At 43.2% G+C, this 15,006-nt stretch overlaps 1 protein-coding gene and 1 long non-coding RNA gene across 2 annotated transcripts; one reads left to right on the top strand and one right to left on the bottom strand.

Moving 5' to 3' along the window:
- Positions 1-169: 169 nt before the first annotated feature.
- Positions 170-14,360, bottom strand: si:dkeyp-115e12.6 (centromere protein F). Its single transcript, XM_061284367.1, has 18 exons — positions 14,111-14,360; positions 12,295-12,474; positions 11,795-11,991; positions 11,628-11,731; positions 11,396-11,457; positions 11,047-11,284; positions 10,272-10,465; positions 10,057-10,182; positions 9,637-9,765; positions 8,177-8,299; positions 7,552-7,687; positions 5,693-6,969; positions 5,132-5,464; positions 4,136-4,380; positions 3,805-3,865; positions 2,526-2,997; positions 1,592-1,716; positions 170-1,120 (listed from the first exon to the last, which is right to left on the bottom strand). The coding sequence occupies exons 2-17, from the start codon at positions 12,454-12,456 to the stop codon at positions 1,598-1,600; spliced, it is 3,978 nt and encodes a 1,325-aa protein (XP_061140351.1). The 5' UTR covers positions 12,457-12,474; positions 14,111-14,360; the 3' UTR covers positions 170-1,120; positions 1,592-1,597.
- LOC133157764 (uncharacterized) lies at positions 8,338-11,368 on the top strand. Its single transcript, XR_009715089.1, has 2 exons — positions 8,338-8,447; positions 11,083-11,368. It is a non-coding gene; the product is annotated as an uncharacterized LOC133157764 (long non-coding RNA).
- Positions 14,361-15,006: the final 646 nt, after the last annotated feature.

The following is a 15,006-nucleotide window of genomic DNA, read 5'->3' as shown; positions in this document are numbered from 1 at the left end:
TTTATTTAAAATTTGTTTATAAAATATACACATTGCAAAACAAACTATCTTCGACAAATGCATGCAAAAAATGTCTGCGGTTTGGAAAATGCTATGGCCAAACGACAATAAATTCACGGGACGCCGCATTGAATCTAACAAAAGCCAGAGTAATTGCGACGACAAGGAATGAGTTCAGCAATCACATACTGAAACTTTTAATTTGCAGTATATTCACATTGGGAGTGAACAAGATGAACAAACAGATGCCTTGCTCACTGACAAAAAAAAAAAGCAATGAATCACACATATGTATAGGTGAAGGGGAAACGTGTCTACCCGTGTGTGCGTGCATCGACATGACAAAGTCAACGCAGTCACAGTGCAATCCACCTTTACAAAAAAAATCCTTTCTTTAAACTGAAACCACAGCAGCAGCATCTACATGGTCAGATCTTAAAGGCGAGCACACTAAACTTGGACAACATTTAAAGTCTTCCAAGTTCCAACACGACATATCTGATTATATGGAGCAGCTCGTGCTAATAAAACACATAGTTGGCTTTCTGGAACAACAGGTCGCACCGACAAGTGCATCGAAAGAAAAGCGCCAGAGGCACGCTGGCTTGGTGTACATCACCATACATGGAGCGGAAAGCAGGTTAGTCGTTGACTGGCTCTCGACTACATCACACACATACACACTGTCCACAAGAAGACGTGTTTAAAAACATAGCTAACCTCCTACACAGACGTTATACTTTCACAAAAGGCGTTTACCTAAACACCTGCCCTTCACTAAAACACATTCACGTGTCTATAAATAAGCTACATGTGAAAAGAAACAGCACAAATTTCACATTTTACAACCGGACCCTTTGACCTTGAAGAAAAAAAAAAAAAAGTTATCTTTTGCAAAAAAAAAAACAACCAAGCCTCTGCTTCACTGTGTCTTCACACCACAAGTTCATGAAATTAGTGAAGCCTAAATAGTCTCTTTGTTTTTTTTGGGGGGGGGGCAAGAAGTAACAATGAGCAAAGCGAAAGTGTATATGTGCGTGTGTTCAAGCCCACCACGCTGTGCGTCCATCACTGGGGATCATTTCCACCACCCCAATGCACATGTGACCATGCACCGGCTCTGAAAAATATTATTTTTTTTACATAATTATTCGAGGTATGAGCCGTTGGTCAGCCTTTTTTTTTTTTTTGGAGCTACTAGCACTATATAGTGGTAGCGCCATAATCTGTCACTCCTAGTTTACTGTAAAAAACAACAATAACCAAAACACCCCAAAGAACTCAACGTTACGCATCAACCAAAACGACATGACTTTTCTGTTAGCTTAATTGCCAAAAGCAGGCTAATTAAGGAAAAAAAAGCCATTGATGTCACGCTAATTAAAAAACTTTAAGCAAGTTCTATTTGATCATGAGCGAGAGTAGCAACACATTCTGACATTTGCAGTGAGAGTTGGAGGCATAAATTCTTTATGCTCTTCAAAAAAAAAAAAGTTTGGAAGGTCTTTTGTTCTTATCGTGAAATGTACAGTAAATGGTTCTGTTCTGTACTAGGGGAATATTATTTTCTTCCACCTGAAAAGTAGAATACCTGTGATCAATCCGTCTCGTCCTCCGGGATGGCCTCCTTCTGATTGACGGGCACAACAGCGGTCCCTAACAAGCCCCGCCTCACAATGTAGGGGCACGAGGCCCCAGTGGGGATATCTGCAAAACCTGCAGGATTCAAACAAGACATAAATACACTCGAGATGAGAAGAAAAGGTGGTGAAATTTCTCTTTCCCTTCATTCCATCCATCTATTCTCCATACTGCCCAAGATAAAGCCAGAAAAGTAATTTGTTGCATATTGTGCTGTTGTATATGTCAAGGATGCTAATTCAGACCAAAGTGTGCTTTGCCACCATGTTCTGCCACATTGAGGTAAGTATAAAATATGGTGATGAACAGTAAACCACATTGAAGTGAGTGGAAGAACTTCATTTAGATTAAAAGTAGTGCTGTGCTGTATTCTTGTGACTCAATGTTGAAATGATTTGAATGGCGACATTTAGACAAAAGAAGTGCTTAGCTACCCCAAAAACCTATGATGATGTGAATTTAGGAGCTTCATTCGGACAAAGTATTCATTTTTTGGCATTTTGGTGTCAGGGCACTAGATGAGGGGAGCTTAATTTAGACAACATTAGCACCTTGCTGCCATGTTGTGATAAGTTTGGGGTCTGTTTGCTATGTTCAAATGAGTTAAGTAGCCTCATTATAACAAAATGTAATGCTTTGCTTGTGGCATCGACAGGTAGCCTTTTCACCTTTTCAGGAGATTAGTCACGGATTTTCACTTTTTGTTACACTTGAGGCAATCATTTTGAGTGTTGTTTTTGGACTGTGGGAGGAAACTGGGCTGTCCAATTCGAACCCAAACTTCAGGACTGCGAGGCAGGCTTGTGAACCACTCTACCGCCGTGGTGGTGCCTGTTGTTTTTTTTCCCCCTGTCAGCTACATATTATTAATAGCCATAAAGTACCTTTCATGACAACTTCCGGGAGACCGTAGGGTTCATATTCGGTGTCGTCAAAAGCGGCAGACAGCTGCATCCTGTTTCGTCGTATCCGTTCGGCCAGACGCACTGGGTCGGCAGGGATGGGGAAGGAAGTGGAAAAGAGCATTTTGTCTCCCGTCTCTCGGCCCGCAGATGGCGCGGCTTGTGGTTGGTGGGGTGAAACGTCATCTGATCCTTTTTTCTCAGTGACGGTCTGCGTGTGCACGCAGTGGCGCTCAGGTAGCGCCTCGGTGGCACCCGAGCGTAGATGCTCAGTTTGAGTGCTGACACTTGTGGCCGACCAGTTGGTGCTTGCGCTCAAGTGTTTGCTCGCCGTCCAGCTGCCATCTGAAGTTTGTGCGGGAACTTTGCTGACGTGGTCCTGGCCCGTTTCTTGGTCGGAAAACTTGTGTGGGCTCCGATTTGGTCCTGACGGCTGGGTGTCCTTATCTGACGGCTAAATCACAAGAAAATGCTAGTAATCAAAGCACCTTGATTTTTTGAATGGATTTGGCCAAGATGAATGACAGACTTCTACGAAAACAATTTTTAAATCAATACATCTTCAGTTATATAGCGCTCTCACAACAGCTGTTCCCATAACATGTTTCACTACTAAATTGTTTAATATTTTTATTTCATTATTTATAATAAACCAGTTACTTAATGAGATACATGTAAAATAGTTATAATAAAACTATTCTCTTACTTTGCACTGTTTTCACTTATAATTAATGATTGACACAATCAAATAAATACTAAAGTATGTACATTTTTCCAATATATTTACAGTATTGCTTTTACAGTATTCATTCTTTTAGGAGACACTTGAATCACAATTAGACAATGAACTAATATTTTTTAATTAAGCTAAATTAGTCTTGATAAATATTAATGGACCAGATTAAAAAATTAACACTCACATTTTGATCCTGTAATTTATTGAATTTTTATTTATCTTTTTTTTTTATTTCAGCTGAGATTTAGAATGAGAATTCTCAACCATTTCGTCTTTTCTTTTAGTAAGCAACTTAATTTTAATCTTAAATTCTTTTGTTTTAATGCTTAAAAATGTTACCTATCATTACTAAACGACCTGTACTATTATAACAGGTCTTTTGAGAACCTTGGAAATTTACAGCATAAATTATTCTAACAGCTAAAAGGCCTTCAAATAATCACCCCAAGTCATTGTAATTATAAGAAGTCTAAAAAGTGAACAACACAAGCAGAGTCAGGATGTTTGCAGGTGAGTGAAGCTTACCGTGTTCATGTCAGCTGGGGCCTGCAGGATGCTCATCACTTGCATGTTGTTCTGGTGCACGCTTCAAGTATAAACACAACATTTGACATTTGATTTCAAAAGCTGAACTATCACAAGATATGTAAACACTCAATTAGGTATACTTGCATAATCTAATGAGATGTCTCCGTTTTCCATCTGATATGGCATGCTATTTTATCTCATTATCTTATGCAGGCTGCAGTCGGACCAAGGCTTCAGTAACATCGAATTCAGTTACAGCCCCCAGAAGATGAACAAAATTTAAAAAAAATCCATCTTTTGTTTTTGAGTGGCGCCCTATATGTCGTACCTGTTGCAGAGCATGCGACCTTGCAGCCTGTTGGAGACGCAAGAGAGCAACACCTCATCCTCTCTGATGACCAACGCTGCACTATGGTCCTTGGCGCTGCGCTGTGTTGGCGTTCCATATCGGCTGGGAAGGACATGATCCAACGTGGAAGAGGGTTGAGAAGCCAACTTCCAAATGGACAACTCCTCAGTCTGCTGCCGTGCTACCTCGGTGAGTTCCTCTAGCTCCTTCTGCAGCGCCACCACCTGGAGAGGGAGGGAAGGGCATTGCACTCAATGTTCACTTCCGTTTAGGTGAGCCCACATCAGTACGAAGCCTCGGAGTGATTTACAACGACAAAAATATGTGTGTTAAAAATGAAAGAATAGAAGCAATGCTTGTGAAACCAAGCCCTCCCACAAGACCAACGTGCTTCATATGTTAAATAATGGGTTTTATTCACAACTGAATAAATAACTAAATCCTTGGCTTTTTGGTGAGGTTGATATAAATCTCTATAGTTAAGTTAGATTGATAATTTCTACATCAGGTTTGATTTTTAAAAATCTGCTAATTCTACATAGCTACGATCTCTACGATCATATCTACAATTTCAAAATTCACTTAGAAATCATATAAAAATGAATAATGAGGACCAGAAAAATTAGCATTCTAGTGGGGATTTCTTTTTTTTAATCTGAAGAGTAGTTACGATTTAAAATCCTGAATTTTAGGTTAATTCACTCCACAATTTCCTACTATTACCCACAATTCATTATTATTATTATTATTAACCTTTACTTTACTAACAACTACATTGCATTTCTGTGTTCTGGTGCACACTTGCTGGAAATGATGGACTTGCCTGGTAATAATTGCAAGTCTTAATTTGAAAGTATTGTTGAATATTCTCGAGTGTTTCTTTATGGAAAAAAAAAAACATTAAAAGAGATGTTTTAAGTTCAACAATATCCAGACTTTTTAAGGTCTCTTCATCCTCAAGCTATGGACAGATACCTGTGTCTGCAGATGGTTGATAATCTCATCATGACTTTGTCCTTTCTCTGAGGTGATGTCATGCGACACACTGAGCGCAGTCGGCAGGACGTCTTTCTTTGCCACCAAGTTGCTTGTGTGTGTAAGGATGCAATTCTCCACCGTGGAAATTTTTCCCACTTTTCTTCCCATTCCCTCATCCTTGAGTGCGTCCAGTTCTTGAATGCAGCGTCGCAGTTCTTCCCCCTGGCTGAGGAGGGCGCCGTCCTTCTCCTGTAGTTCAGTGAGAAGTCCTGAGATGTATTGGCTCTGCTTCTCGAAGCCCAAGGTCAGCTGCTTGGTCTGACTGGTCAGCTGAGAAGGGAACAAAAAGAAAGTAGCTGTTACAAAACTGTGGTGGGAAAAGTATGAGCAGGTACAATAATATATAGACTTTCAAGTAGTACTGATTCAAACCCTTTTAACTCTTTAAAAAGTAAAAGAGTAAATGGTCTACAAGAACATCTGCGCAGATTTGAGGCACTTTATACGGCTGGAGGTGAATTGTTGCGAGATGTCATATGTAAGAATGTTTTCCTTTACCTGGTTTTGAAGGGCAGTCAGTTTAAATTGTAGCTGCTTAGCACGTTCCGTCTCCCGTGCATTTTCTTGCCTCAGTCGTTCAATCTCCTCTGCGAGGTCGGAGGACTCTGACTCATCCTTGCGGAGATGATCTGAAGAGGTGTCTTCCAACTCAATTTGCCCAGTTTGTCCCTCATGTGACAGCTGTGAGTGTTGCGGCGCCATCGTTGTGTTCTGGGAGGGCGGCGTGTTTAGCCGATTGGTCGATTGGCAGAAGTGGGCGTACTGCTCCGGTGATGGCACTTGGTTATCCGAGACGCTGTTGTTGGAGTCGAGTCTGTCACCGAGGAGAGTCATGTAAGTCAGTGGGCTGCTGGCTACCACTTTCGCATCACATAGAGATTCTTCATCTTTGCCGCTCTTCAGCTCAGCAAGCTGAGCTGTAAGTTCATCCTGTCTGACAATGAGTTGTTTGTTTGCTTCTCTCTCAGCGGCAGCGATTTGAGTTAGCTCCTTGTTGTCTCGCTCTCGCCCTTCTCGTTCTAAAGCCAGTTGGACTTTCACTTCCCCAAGCTGCTGCTTCAGCTGGAGGTTAAGCTGCATCATTTCCGCCTCTCGGTCCTCTCGTGCCTGCGTTGTCCCGTCTCGTTCCTCTCTTTCCTCCAAAGCTGCCAAAGTCTTCCTCAACCTATCATTCTCGCTCTTCTCCCTCTCCAACTGAGCCTTCCATTGCTTGTCCTGCTCCTCCCTCTCGGCACCCTGGCTGGCGTGTTTACGGCTAAGCTGTTTCAAACGCGTCCTGGTCTCCACTTCGGCACACCGCTGAACTTCAAGGTCGTCCAATTGCTTCTGGAGCGCTTCGCGCATGTCGCCCAGCTCCGAACGCAGCGAGGCGTTCTCCCTCTGGAGGTCGTCCGTGCAAACCGTTTGTTCGGACTTCAGAGTTTCGCGAACGATTGTGTCTTTCTCCGCCTCGGCGGGGGCATTGCTAGATGAAGAGGACTCCTTCTCCTCATAGTTTACTCCTCGACAAGAACATTCGGTGTCTGCAATGATGTGCTCAGAATCAATGCCTTCTCCGGGCTCTCGGTCAGGCGGGTACGAAACGGAAATCTCTGCCCTTTGCTGGACTTCTTCCTCTTGTTTCACTCCACTCGGCTCAGCTCGGAGGGTGGCAGGCCTTTTGGTGTACGCGGACGACCGAGTGTGACGAGAGGAGGGTTGGGACGAGGAGCTCTGTCCAATGGCACAAGCCAGGACAAGTGGTGTGCAATCTGGGAGGGGTGAAGCTTTTTGTTCTAAAGTAGAAAACAAATCATGGAAAATAAGTTTACTTTAGCTTATAATTAATGAGTAAGAACATCTAATGAATAAAATTAAACCACATTGTATGTAAAATTGATAAAAACATCAAATATATCTAATTTGAGTCATTTGCTGTTTTGATTGAGCTTCATTGCAAATAAATAATTCATTTTTTTGTTACATGTAATATTTTAGTTTGAAATAAAGATTCACTCTGTGACTTGCAGTTAGACATGTATTCTTTTTTTTTTATAATTAAATCAAATTCAATAAAATTAAATTTAGGATTAAAGGAACAAAGCAGCCTTCTCCCTTGAGTAGTCAAACAGTGAGGAGACTGCATTTTTTGTGAGTGCACCCAGCATGTTATTGACCAGCAGGTGGCAGACTTATTCTTTTCAACATTATATATTTATCATGCCTAAAACCACAATTTAACCTAAATAACTTGATAAAAAAAGAAAAAAAAATTTAAGGATTGAGTGAGTGGAGTAAGGTGTACAGATTAAAACTAAAATCCCTTATGCTCCTGATGAAAGGCAAATTCTTGTGTACAGTATGTGTACTTGGTGCACCTTGTAGTTCTTTGAGAAGGCGAAGAGCATCCACTTTCTCCTCCGCCAGCCTGCCCGCCTCTTCCTCCAGCGCTCGCTCTCTCTTCTTGCTCTGCTCCAGACTCACTGTTACGCACTCAGCATCAAGCATCACCTCCTAAAGGCAAATCCAAAGGAAGAAAATTAAAGCCTATCTATAAGCAACAAAGCTGAGCTCTCGTCTTCCCTCAAAATTTCGATTTTAACATGTCGTTTGAGTGCACATTGTTTTATTCTCATTATCACACAACTGAGGGAAACAAAATGCTGTCAACTGTTGGACATCACTGTTGTATTTCGACATGTCCTTTTTATTTACTTACGGGTCATTTGAGGATGTTTAACGCCTGACAAGAAAAATGACGATAAAATTCAACCATTTCTTTTGGAGGTGGAGAAACCATTAGTAAATGTTATCGTAAATAGAACGTAAACAGAGCACATGATTGGCTGCCTTTATTTTTTTTTTAATGTGCACTTAATGCATCTCTGGGACGGGCTAATGGTACATTAGGACGAGGTTTAAAAATTCACAAAGTTCTTGCTGTCTATATAATGCATAATTGATGCACGCCGAGTAGTTTGGATGAGTGTTATTGTCATTTACCTTCAGTTTTGCTTGTATTTGTGTCTCTTTTTTCTGACTCTCCTGCAGCTGTGCCTCTGTGAATTTGACTTTGTCCTTTAGAGACTCCAACTCTTTCTCCAGGGTTTGTTTCTGCTGAGACAGCTGAGATGGGGGGGGGGGGGGGGGGGGAAATCGGGCATTGTGTACTTGAATACCAACAACAAAGTCGAAAAGGTGGACACGACGAGAAACAAAAGCTTCATTGAGACGAAGAATGAGTGGCTTGCGTCGACAAAACTGAGGAGGCCAGGTGAGGCGCAAGAACAAAAGCATGAGATCAAACAGTGATCAGAGATTGGAACTGAATACGATGAAAATTGAAAGCAAACCAATTGTGATGTTCTGATTGTGTCAATTATATCAATATTTTGTGTGCATGTTGTTGTAGGATGAACCAACAATATTTAGTCGTGGCAATATTTGAAAGAGATGCAAAAAGTGCGTTTATTTCCTGCTTTCCAAATTTTGATCAAACAAAACTTAAAAACGCATTAACATGAATGAGATCACATCCATGCAGCCACATCCGTTACGACGGCAACAACATTAGCGTAGGATTAATTACGCCTAAAGATTCTTTTCATCCACAGACTCATCTTGCTCGACACTGTTGTTAGTTTAAGCCGCACTCAGCATTCCTTTACATCGTCGCTGTCGGGCAAAATCCTCACTTCTTCAAAACGAGTACTTATCAGGTAATTGAAAAGCAGCATCTTGCCCGCGTAACCAAACACTGCATGGTTCAAGTTGGCATTATACTGCACGTGAATCCTAACGACACAACACCACCCCCACGTCATGTTCAATAGCTGACTTACGGTTGAAATTCGCATCGATTTCTTATGTTGTCATTCATTGAAATGGTACATCAAACTCTGTACTCACAGACTACCACCAATGAGACAAAAAGCCCAATGTTGCGTAGAACGAGAGAAAACAGCAGCATCATTTGTCCATATTGGGACAGATGAGGTTTGCGCTCGACAGTGACGATATGTGTAACAAGGAAAATCACAACATTGCTCATGCAATCTGCTCATCTCGCATCTCCATTCTTGCATGCTTTCACACCTCCAACCACTTTGATGTCACGCTGCCACACACAATGCTTCTCTGCGCCTTTACTTTACCTTTGTCGCTCAACCTTTCCACTGGGGAGAAGAAACCGTGAGAAGAGCAAAAGGAACAAGCGGCGATTAGGGAAGGTGGGAGGAAAACGGAGGAGAGCGAGAAAAACGTGAGAGCGAGTACAAAGGAAAGACGCAAGCATGGGTGACGACGCGAGATAAGTTTATTGACCTTTGGCACGGATAGATGGGGAGGCGTAAAAGGGAGAGAAGGCACGAGCGTAGAGAAAGATAAGCAGAAAACAACAACGGACAATCAGCTGCTGATGCAGGAACCTGTGTGTTTGAGGCGCTACGGCTAACTGGGCTCACCTTGTCAGCTTGGGCCTGCAGGGCGTTGTGAAGCGTCCTGGCCTGCTGCAGCTCTTGGTTGAGTTTATTCACTTCCTGTTGATGCTGTTTCTCCATGCACTGTTTCTCCTTCTGAAGCTCCAGAAGGTCCTACATGCAAACAAACAAACGCGAGACAACTAACTGTACTGTTGTCAAAGAGAGAGAGGGGGGGGGGGGGGGGACCAGAAGGGTCACGGAAGGGCAAAAACCCATCCGATTAAGCTCACCTTGAAAGTTTTGAATGCATTTTAGGAGAACTTTCATTCCAAAATTTACGAGTTGTGTATATTATCCTTTTCAATAGAATTGTCAGAGTTCAAATATTATTATAAGTACAGGCTGGATCTTGGACACCCCCGCCTCAAAATACAATGACAATATATTTGCCACCCCCCTCACCCTTTGATGTTGCTTGTCCAGCTCCTTGGTGCGCTGTTGGTGCTGCAGTCGGCTGCTATCAGCATTCTGCCGCTGACACTTGAGCTCCTCTTGAAGCTGTTTGAGCCTCTGCTCAACTGCCGACGCCTGAAAGGGATGCAAAGCACCCATCCTTGAGTCCAGCGACTGATTGCAGAGTCAAACAACTAGCAGTTACTCGTAGTTAGTGCTGTTACCCGTTCGGTCTCCTGAGCAATTCTCGTGTGTGCACCGCTGAGTTCGTTGTGCGCTCTCTGCAGGCTGAGCTTGGTGGCGGCCATATTTTTCTTGCCCAGCGCCACTTCATCCTGAAGTGATTTCAACGTTTCCGTCTTTTCGCTCAGCTCTTGCTCCAGAGACGCTGCATGATGCCTCATTTGTGACAAAGACACTGGAGGATGGAGAAAGATGCTAATTACAGGCATACATTACTTATGTTTATGAATGTACATTACTGGCTATTTAAAATGTCCTCACTTTATCACTTCAAAAAACATCAAGTCAACTCAGGCGTCCGCTGTGTGCATTTTAACGCACAATTTCTGTGTTGGCCTGGGGAATGAGCTACTCATAAGTCCCACGTACAGTACACAGGTATCAAGAGTTCTTTATCACAACCTCTGGAATCAGTTTATCAGTCAGGTGTAACAGTCACGCGACATTCCTGGCATGACGTTGAACGGGGAGCTGTTTCTGACCTGAGAAAACATGCGGTAGATTTTATCTTGCTTGTGTGCGCGCCCTAGGTAAACTCTGCAACAGCACTTAAGTGTGCAGAGAAACGCACAGTACAGGAAGGTAGCATGTAGTGCTCTGCGGCCAAGACAAAATGTCAAATGGAAGTTTTCTTGCAGCTAAAATTTCAACGCAGCTGTTTTTATTGTAACCTCACAATCCAAACTCTCAGAAATTGGATCGCTTGTATCTTTGTGTGTCTTGCAAGCATTTGAGAGACTACTCTTCCACACTCACTGTCTGCTTGTGTACTGAGGTCTTTCTCCCTCTCAGGCACCTCCCGCTTTGACTGGTGGTCACCAACTGGTGTCTGGGGAGATGACGGAGATGCTCGCCTGGCCGCTGGCTTGGGGTCGTCCCGCTCCCACGGAAACGCAGCCAAGGGAGTGGAAAAAGGGTCGGATGGGTGGCTGCGTGGTGTGGCCTTGTGTAGCCGCGGCAACGAAGTAGACGGGGTGTCAGGGAACTGGAGCCGCTGATGAAACATGCGGCACAGATTACAAAGAGAACATTTGCCGACAAAGTAAATCCTCCCAACATTTGAAGCATATGCACAATATCTAATGTATGTCTTCCTTGTACTTACACAAACGTATGGGGAGCTCTGCATTTCCTCATTCTGCACCATCCTCTCGTCCTTGCGGCTCCCTGTATGACATAAATGCAGCATTTGGAACAGAGCTCAATAGAAATAAAATCAGCGGAGTAGTCTCAAGACGGAAGAGGAAAGACACTCAGTCCATAGGGAGGAGGGGCCTGAGAAAGAAGTGGTCCTCTGAGATTTGACTTATAACTCGGGATCAGTTTCAGGGGCATACCGTGGTGTTCCCACGGCGAGCTTGCACTCCAGCAGGGCGTGGAGAAAGGGGTGCTGTCTGTTGACCTACTGCCATTCTGCAGCTTCTCCAGTTCTGCCTCCAGTCTGCAAGGAGCAGTGCATGATTATCAATGAAAGCAGTCGTAGTCAGACCCGCTTATGCTGCACCTTTTAATTTGCTGGGTGAGTTTGTTGTTAACAGTGCGGGCGGCATCCAGCTGCCCCTCCAAAAAGCAGATTTGGGCTTGCTTGGTCTGAAGCTCCTGGGTGAGGCGTTGCTCTCCGTTCAAGGCCACTTGGGCTTCCTCCCGGGCACTCTGGAGCTCCCTGCGCACCGCGTGGAGCTCCCCACGCATCTCCTCGTACTAGGGACCAAAAGAGATGACGAAGGGTGCGAACGTGTGATAACATCAACATCCAAATTCCATTTGAAGACCGAGGACGCCCTGAGCATTCTTCAAATGTATGCCTTGTGAAAAGAATTGCACTAGCACTAAAAAATGTCCACTTCTTTCTTCCAAAACAGGATTTTTGATGAATAGAATGATAATCGAATAATAATCTCAGATTTCATGATTCAAATGTATTTAATTTAGAAATTCTTTCACACACCACTAGGAAGAGCCCTTGTACCAACCACATTTTGACAATGGCGGCTTGCCTTGTACCTTAACAGTTTGTTTGTCATGGCTAAGGTGGATGTTGTCCAGTTGCAGCTGTTTCTGTTTGTTCTCTCTGGACAGCCGCTCCTGGTGGGCCTGCAGCTCCTTCACCCTTTGCAGAACCCGTCCCGACAGGCCTGCCGTCCAGTCCTCCTCGGCCCAGCTCATCGCACTTGTTGCTTAGGCCTGATGAAAGAAGCATACTTTTTAGCCTCGCATATACTATGCACAACTGTCTATTAAGTCCAAGCAAAACCACGTAATCAATCATTGCGCAACCCCATTTTGAGAACCACTGACTACACTGTTTACTGTCGTCCCACCCTGAAAAGGACCAGGAATTAGCTCGTCCCCAGAGTCCTGAAGTCAGCTGTTAGAGTTGAAGAAAGCGACTGACACAGAAGCAGGAACGCCAGAATAAACCGCCAATGGTTGCCTGAGTCATGACAGCGAATTTTTCCCATTTTGCCTCCCGACCGACGTGCGTGTTATGTTGTTATGGAACTGATCACCAAGGAAGACACTGCTGGGTTGTCACCAGTGGGGCAGCTGTGACTCGATGTTTGAAAACACTCGAGGTCCTCGGAGTTGAAAATAAGTCAAACATTTTTCAACATGTTTGACATTGCTCGCAATACTCTGGAAGGATGATCTTCGATGATCAAATCTTTCCATTGATGCAGACTGGAACAATGCATCTGATAATAATTGGATTCAGACTGCACTGGGTTTGTTTTTTAATCCTGAAAAGGGGATTTCTGTGCACTCAACACAAGAGAAGGAGGCCCTAAATTGGATTTGGTGGTGGGGGGAAGGCCCCCTAGTAGTTCCTGAGCATATCTCCCCACAACTCTTTGCAATATCGTTTTGTCAACAGCGGGACTCAAACCCAGGTTCTTAGCTTCTAATGCCCAACAGATGGGCTTTCCAATCTGTATATTGGCTATTTGAATAAGAGGCAATCACATTAAAAAGGTCATTTATGTGCTTCCTTCATACCCTACCTAGCTATTTTCCTTTCTCCATTTTTACATTAATCCTTCCTCTCCACTCCTTTCCTTCCCTCATTTCTTTGTCCATTCTCACTTTCCTTTCCTTTATTCATCGAACCTCTTTATGCCCTTTCAACTTTCCTACCTCCTTCTCGTTCATTCTTAGCTTCCTTCTCATCTGTTTTTCGTTCCTTTCTTATGTCGCTCTCCCCTTCCCTTTCGCTGTTGTCATTCATTTATGATGCATCCTTCCTTGAGCATCTTTCCTTTCAGAACTCCCTCTATCATCTGTCCATCTCATGTTTGCTTTTGAACAACTCTTCTCCACCTGTTGGATTAGGCCACTTCCTTTCCTTCACGCTTTATCTATTTTTTTTCTCGCTACATTTTTTTGGCCTTCCTCGAGTCATTTTCTTTCTTTCCTTCCATCACCTTTTTTTTCACAACAATAAGTTTCATCCATAACTTGTACACTTAATTTCATGTATGATAATATCCTCTTAACCTTCGAACGCAAGTTAATTCAAGTAAGTGATCTACTTTGTCGCACCCTGTGTACGTGTGCGTTTGAGTGAGTGGCGTAGGCAGAGATGAGCAGCTGGATATTGATCTTTATTTCAACTCAGCATCTGATCTGATGATCACTGGTTTTAGTAAGCGACGATCTGGGTGACAAAACAAGCTGAGTGACGGCCATTCGTCGTTACTGTCTACCATTAATAGGCAAGAATATGTCAACATTTTAACCACTGGCAATCTGTCAATTGTGTGACAAAGGTGTACGAGCTGTTGTGTGCTAAAAACAAGCACACATAAAAGAAGCTACTTACCATACACTTTTGTAGGAGTTGACCATAGGGCGCCAACCGGCGTGCAGCTTCACGCCTCGTCGCGTTCTGCCGTAGAAACAAACTCCCAGCTTATTCGAGTCCAAATTGAGGGTTGGTAACGTCCGTTTGTCTAGTATTGTTTTCCATCACAAGAAAAAAGAGGTAACAGATGGATGCGTTACGCGTCGCGTGCAGCTGACAAGCCAACAATAGCAGCCAGAGAGGTTGTGGCACGAGGCAGGGCGTGGCTTAGTGACGTTTAAGGACAGTCCTTTTTTGGAGAGGTTCTCAATTACGTGAAAGCTTTGCTGGCCTCTAGTGGACAAATATGGAAGTGTTTTGTGACTGCTCGGGTCAACAGGTGGCAACATTTTTCTGTATTTGAAAATTAGTTAAAATACACAATCTAACACTGCTTCGTGTCGATGAATAAATTAACATTTAATCATATGTACTTTTTTTGCTGTGGCATATGTATTTAATGCGGCCCAATAAAGGTTACAAAATACTGCCTCAATGGGATAGTTTGGGGGTTATTTTATAGAATACGCTGTAGCTTTATAGCTATTCTAATACATTAGTATCTCTTTCTATCATGTATGAATCTGAAAGTCATGGAAGCAGTCCTAGGGCCGCAGATCACAAATAGACCTGTCCTTCCTGTGCTGTAACACTGACCCACAAACCTAGCTGCACCAACCTGTTGCCCCTTTATCCTCGATCTAGATTAACAGGCATGTCCTAATGATGGGTGATATATAAAACAAACAAGCCTGACTACAGACATCAAGAACAATGACATTTTCAGACTGAAAAAGAGCAAAAAACTACATTGGAGAAGTACATACCTCAAGAATTGCATTAGCTATATCAAATATAAAACTTGAGGGACATAT

The sequence above is a fragment of the Syngnathus typhle genome, linkage group LG1 (assembly GCF_033458585.1).
Source record: "Syngnathus typhle isolate RoL2023-S1 ecotype Sweden linkage group LG1, RoL_Styp_1.0, whole genome shotgun sequence".
In the NCBI taxonomy this organism is placed as follows: domain Eukaryota; kingdom Metazoa; phylum Chordata; class Actinopteri; order Syngnathiformes; family Syngnathidae; genus Syngnathus; species Syngnathus typhle.
Note: the sequence above shows the minus strand (reverse complement) of the source record. Positions and strands in the feature narration are given on the sequence as shown.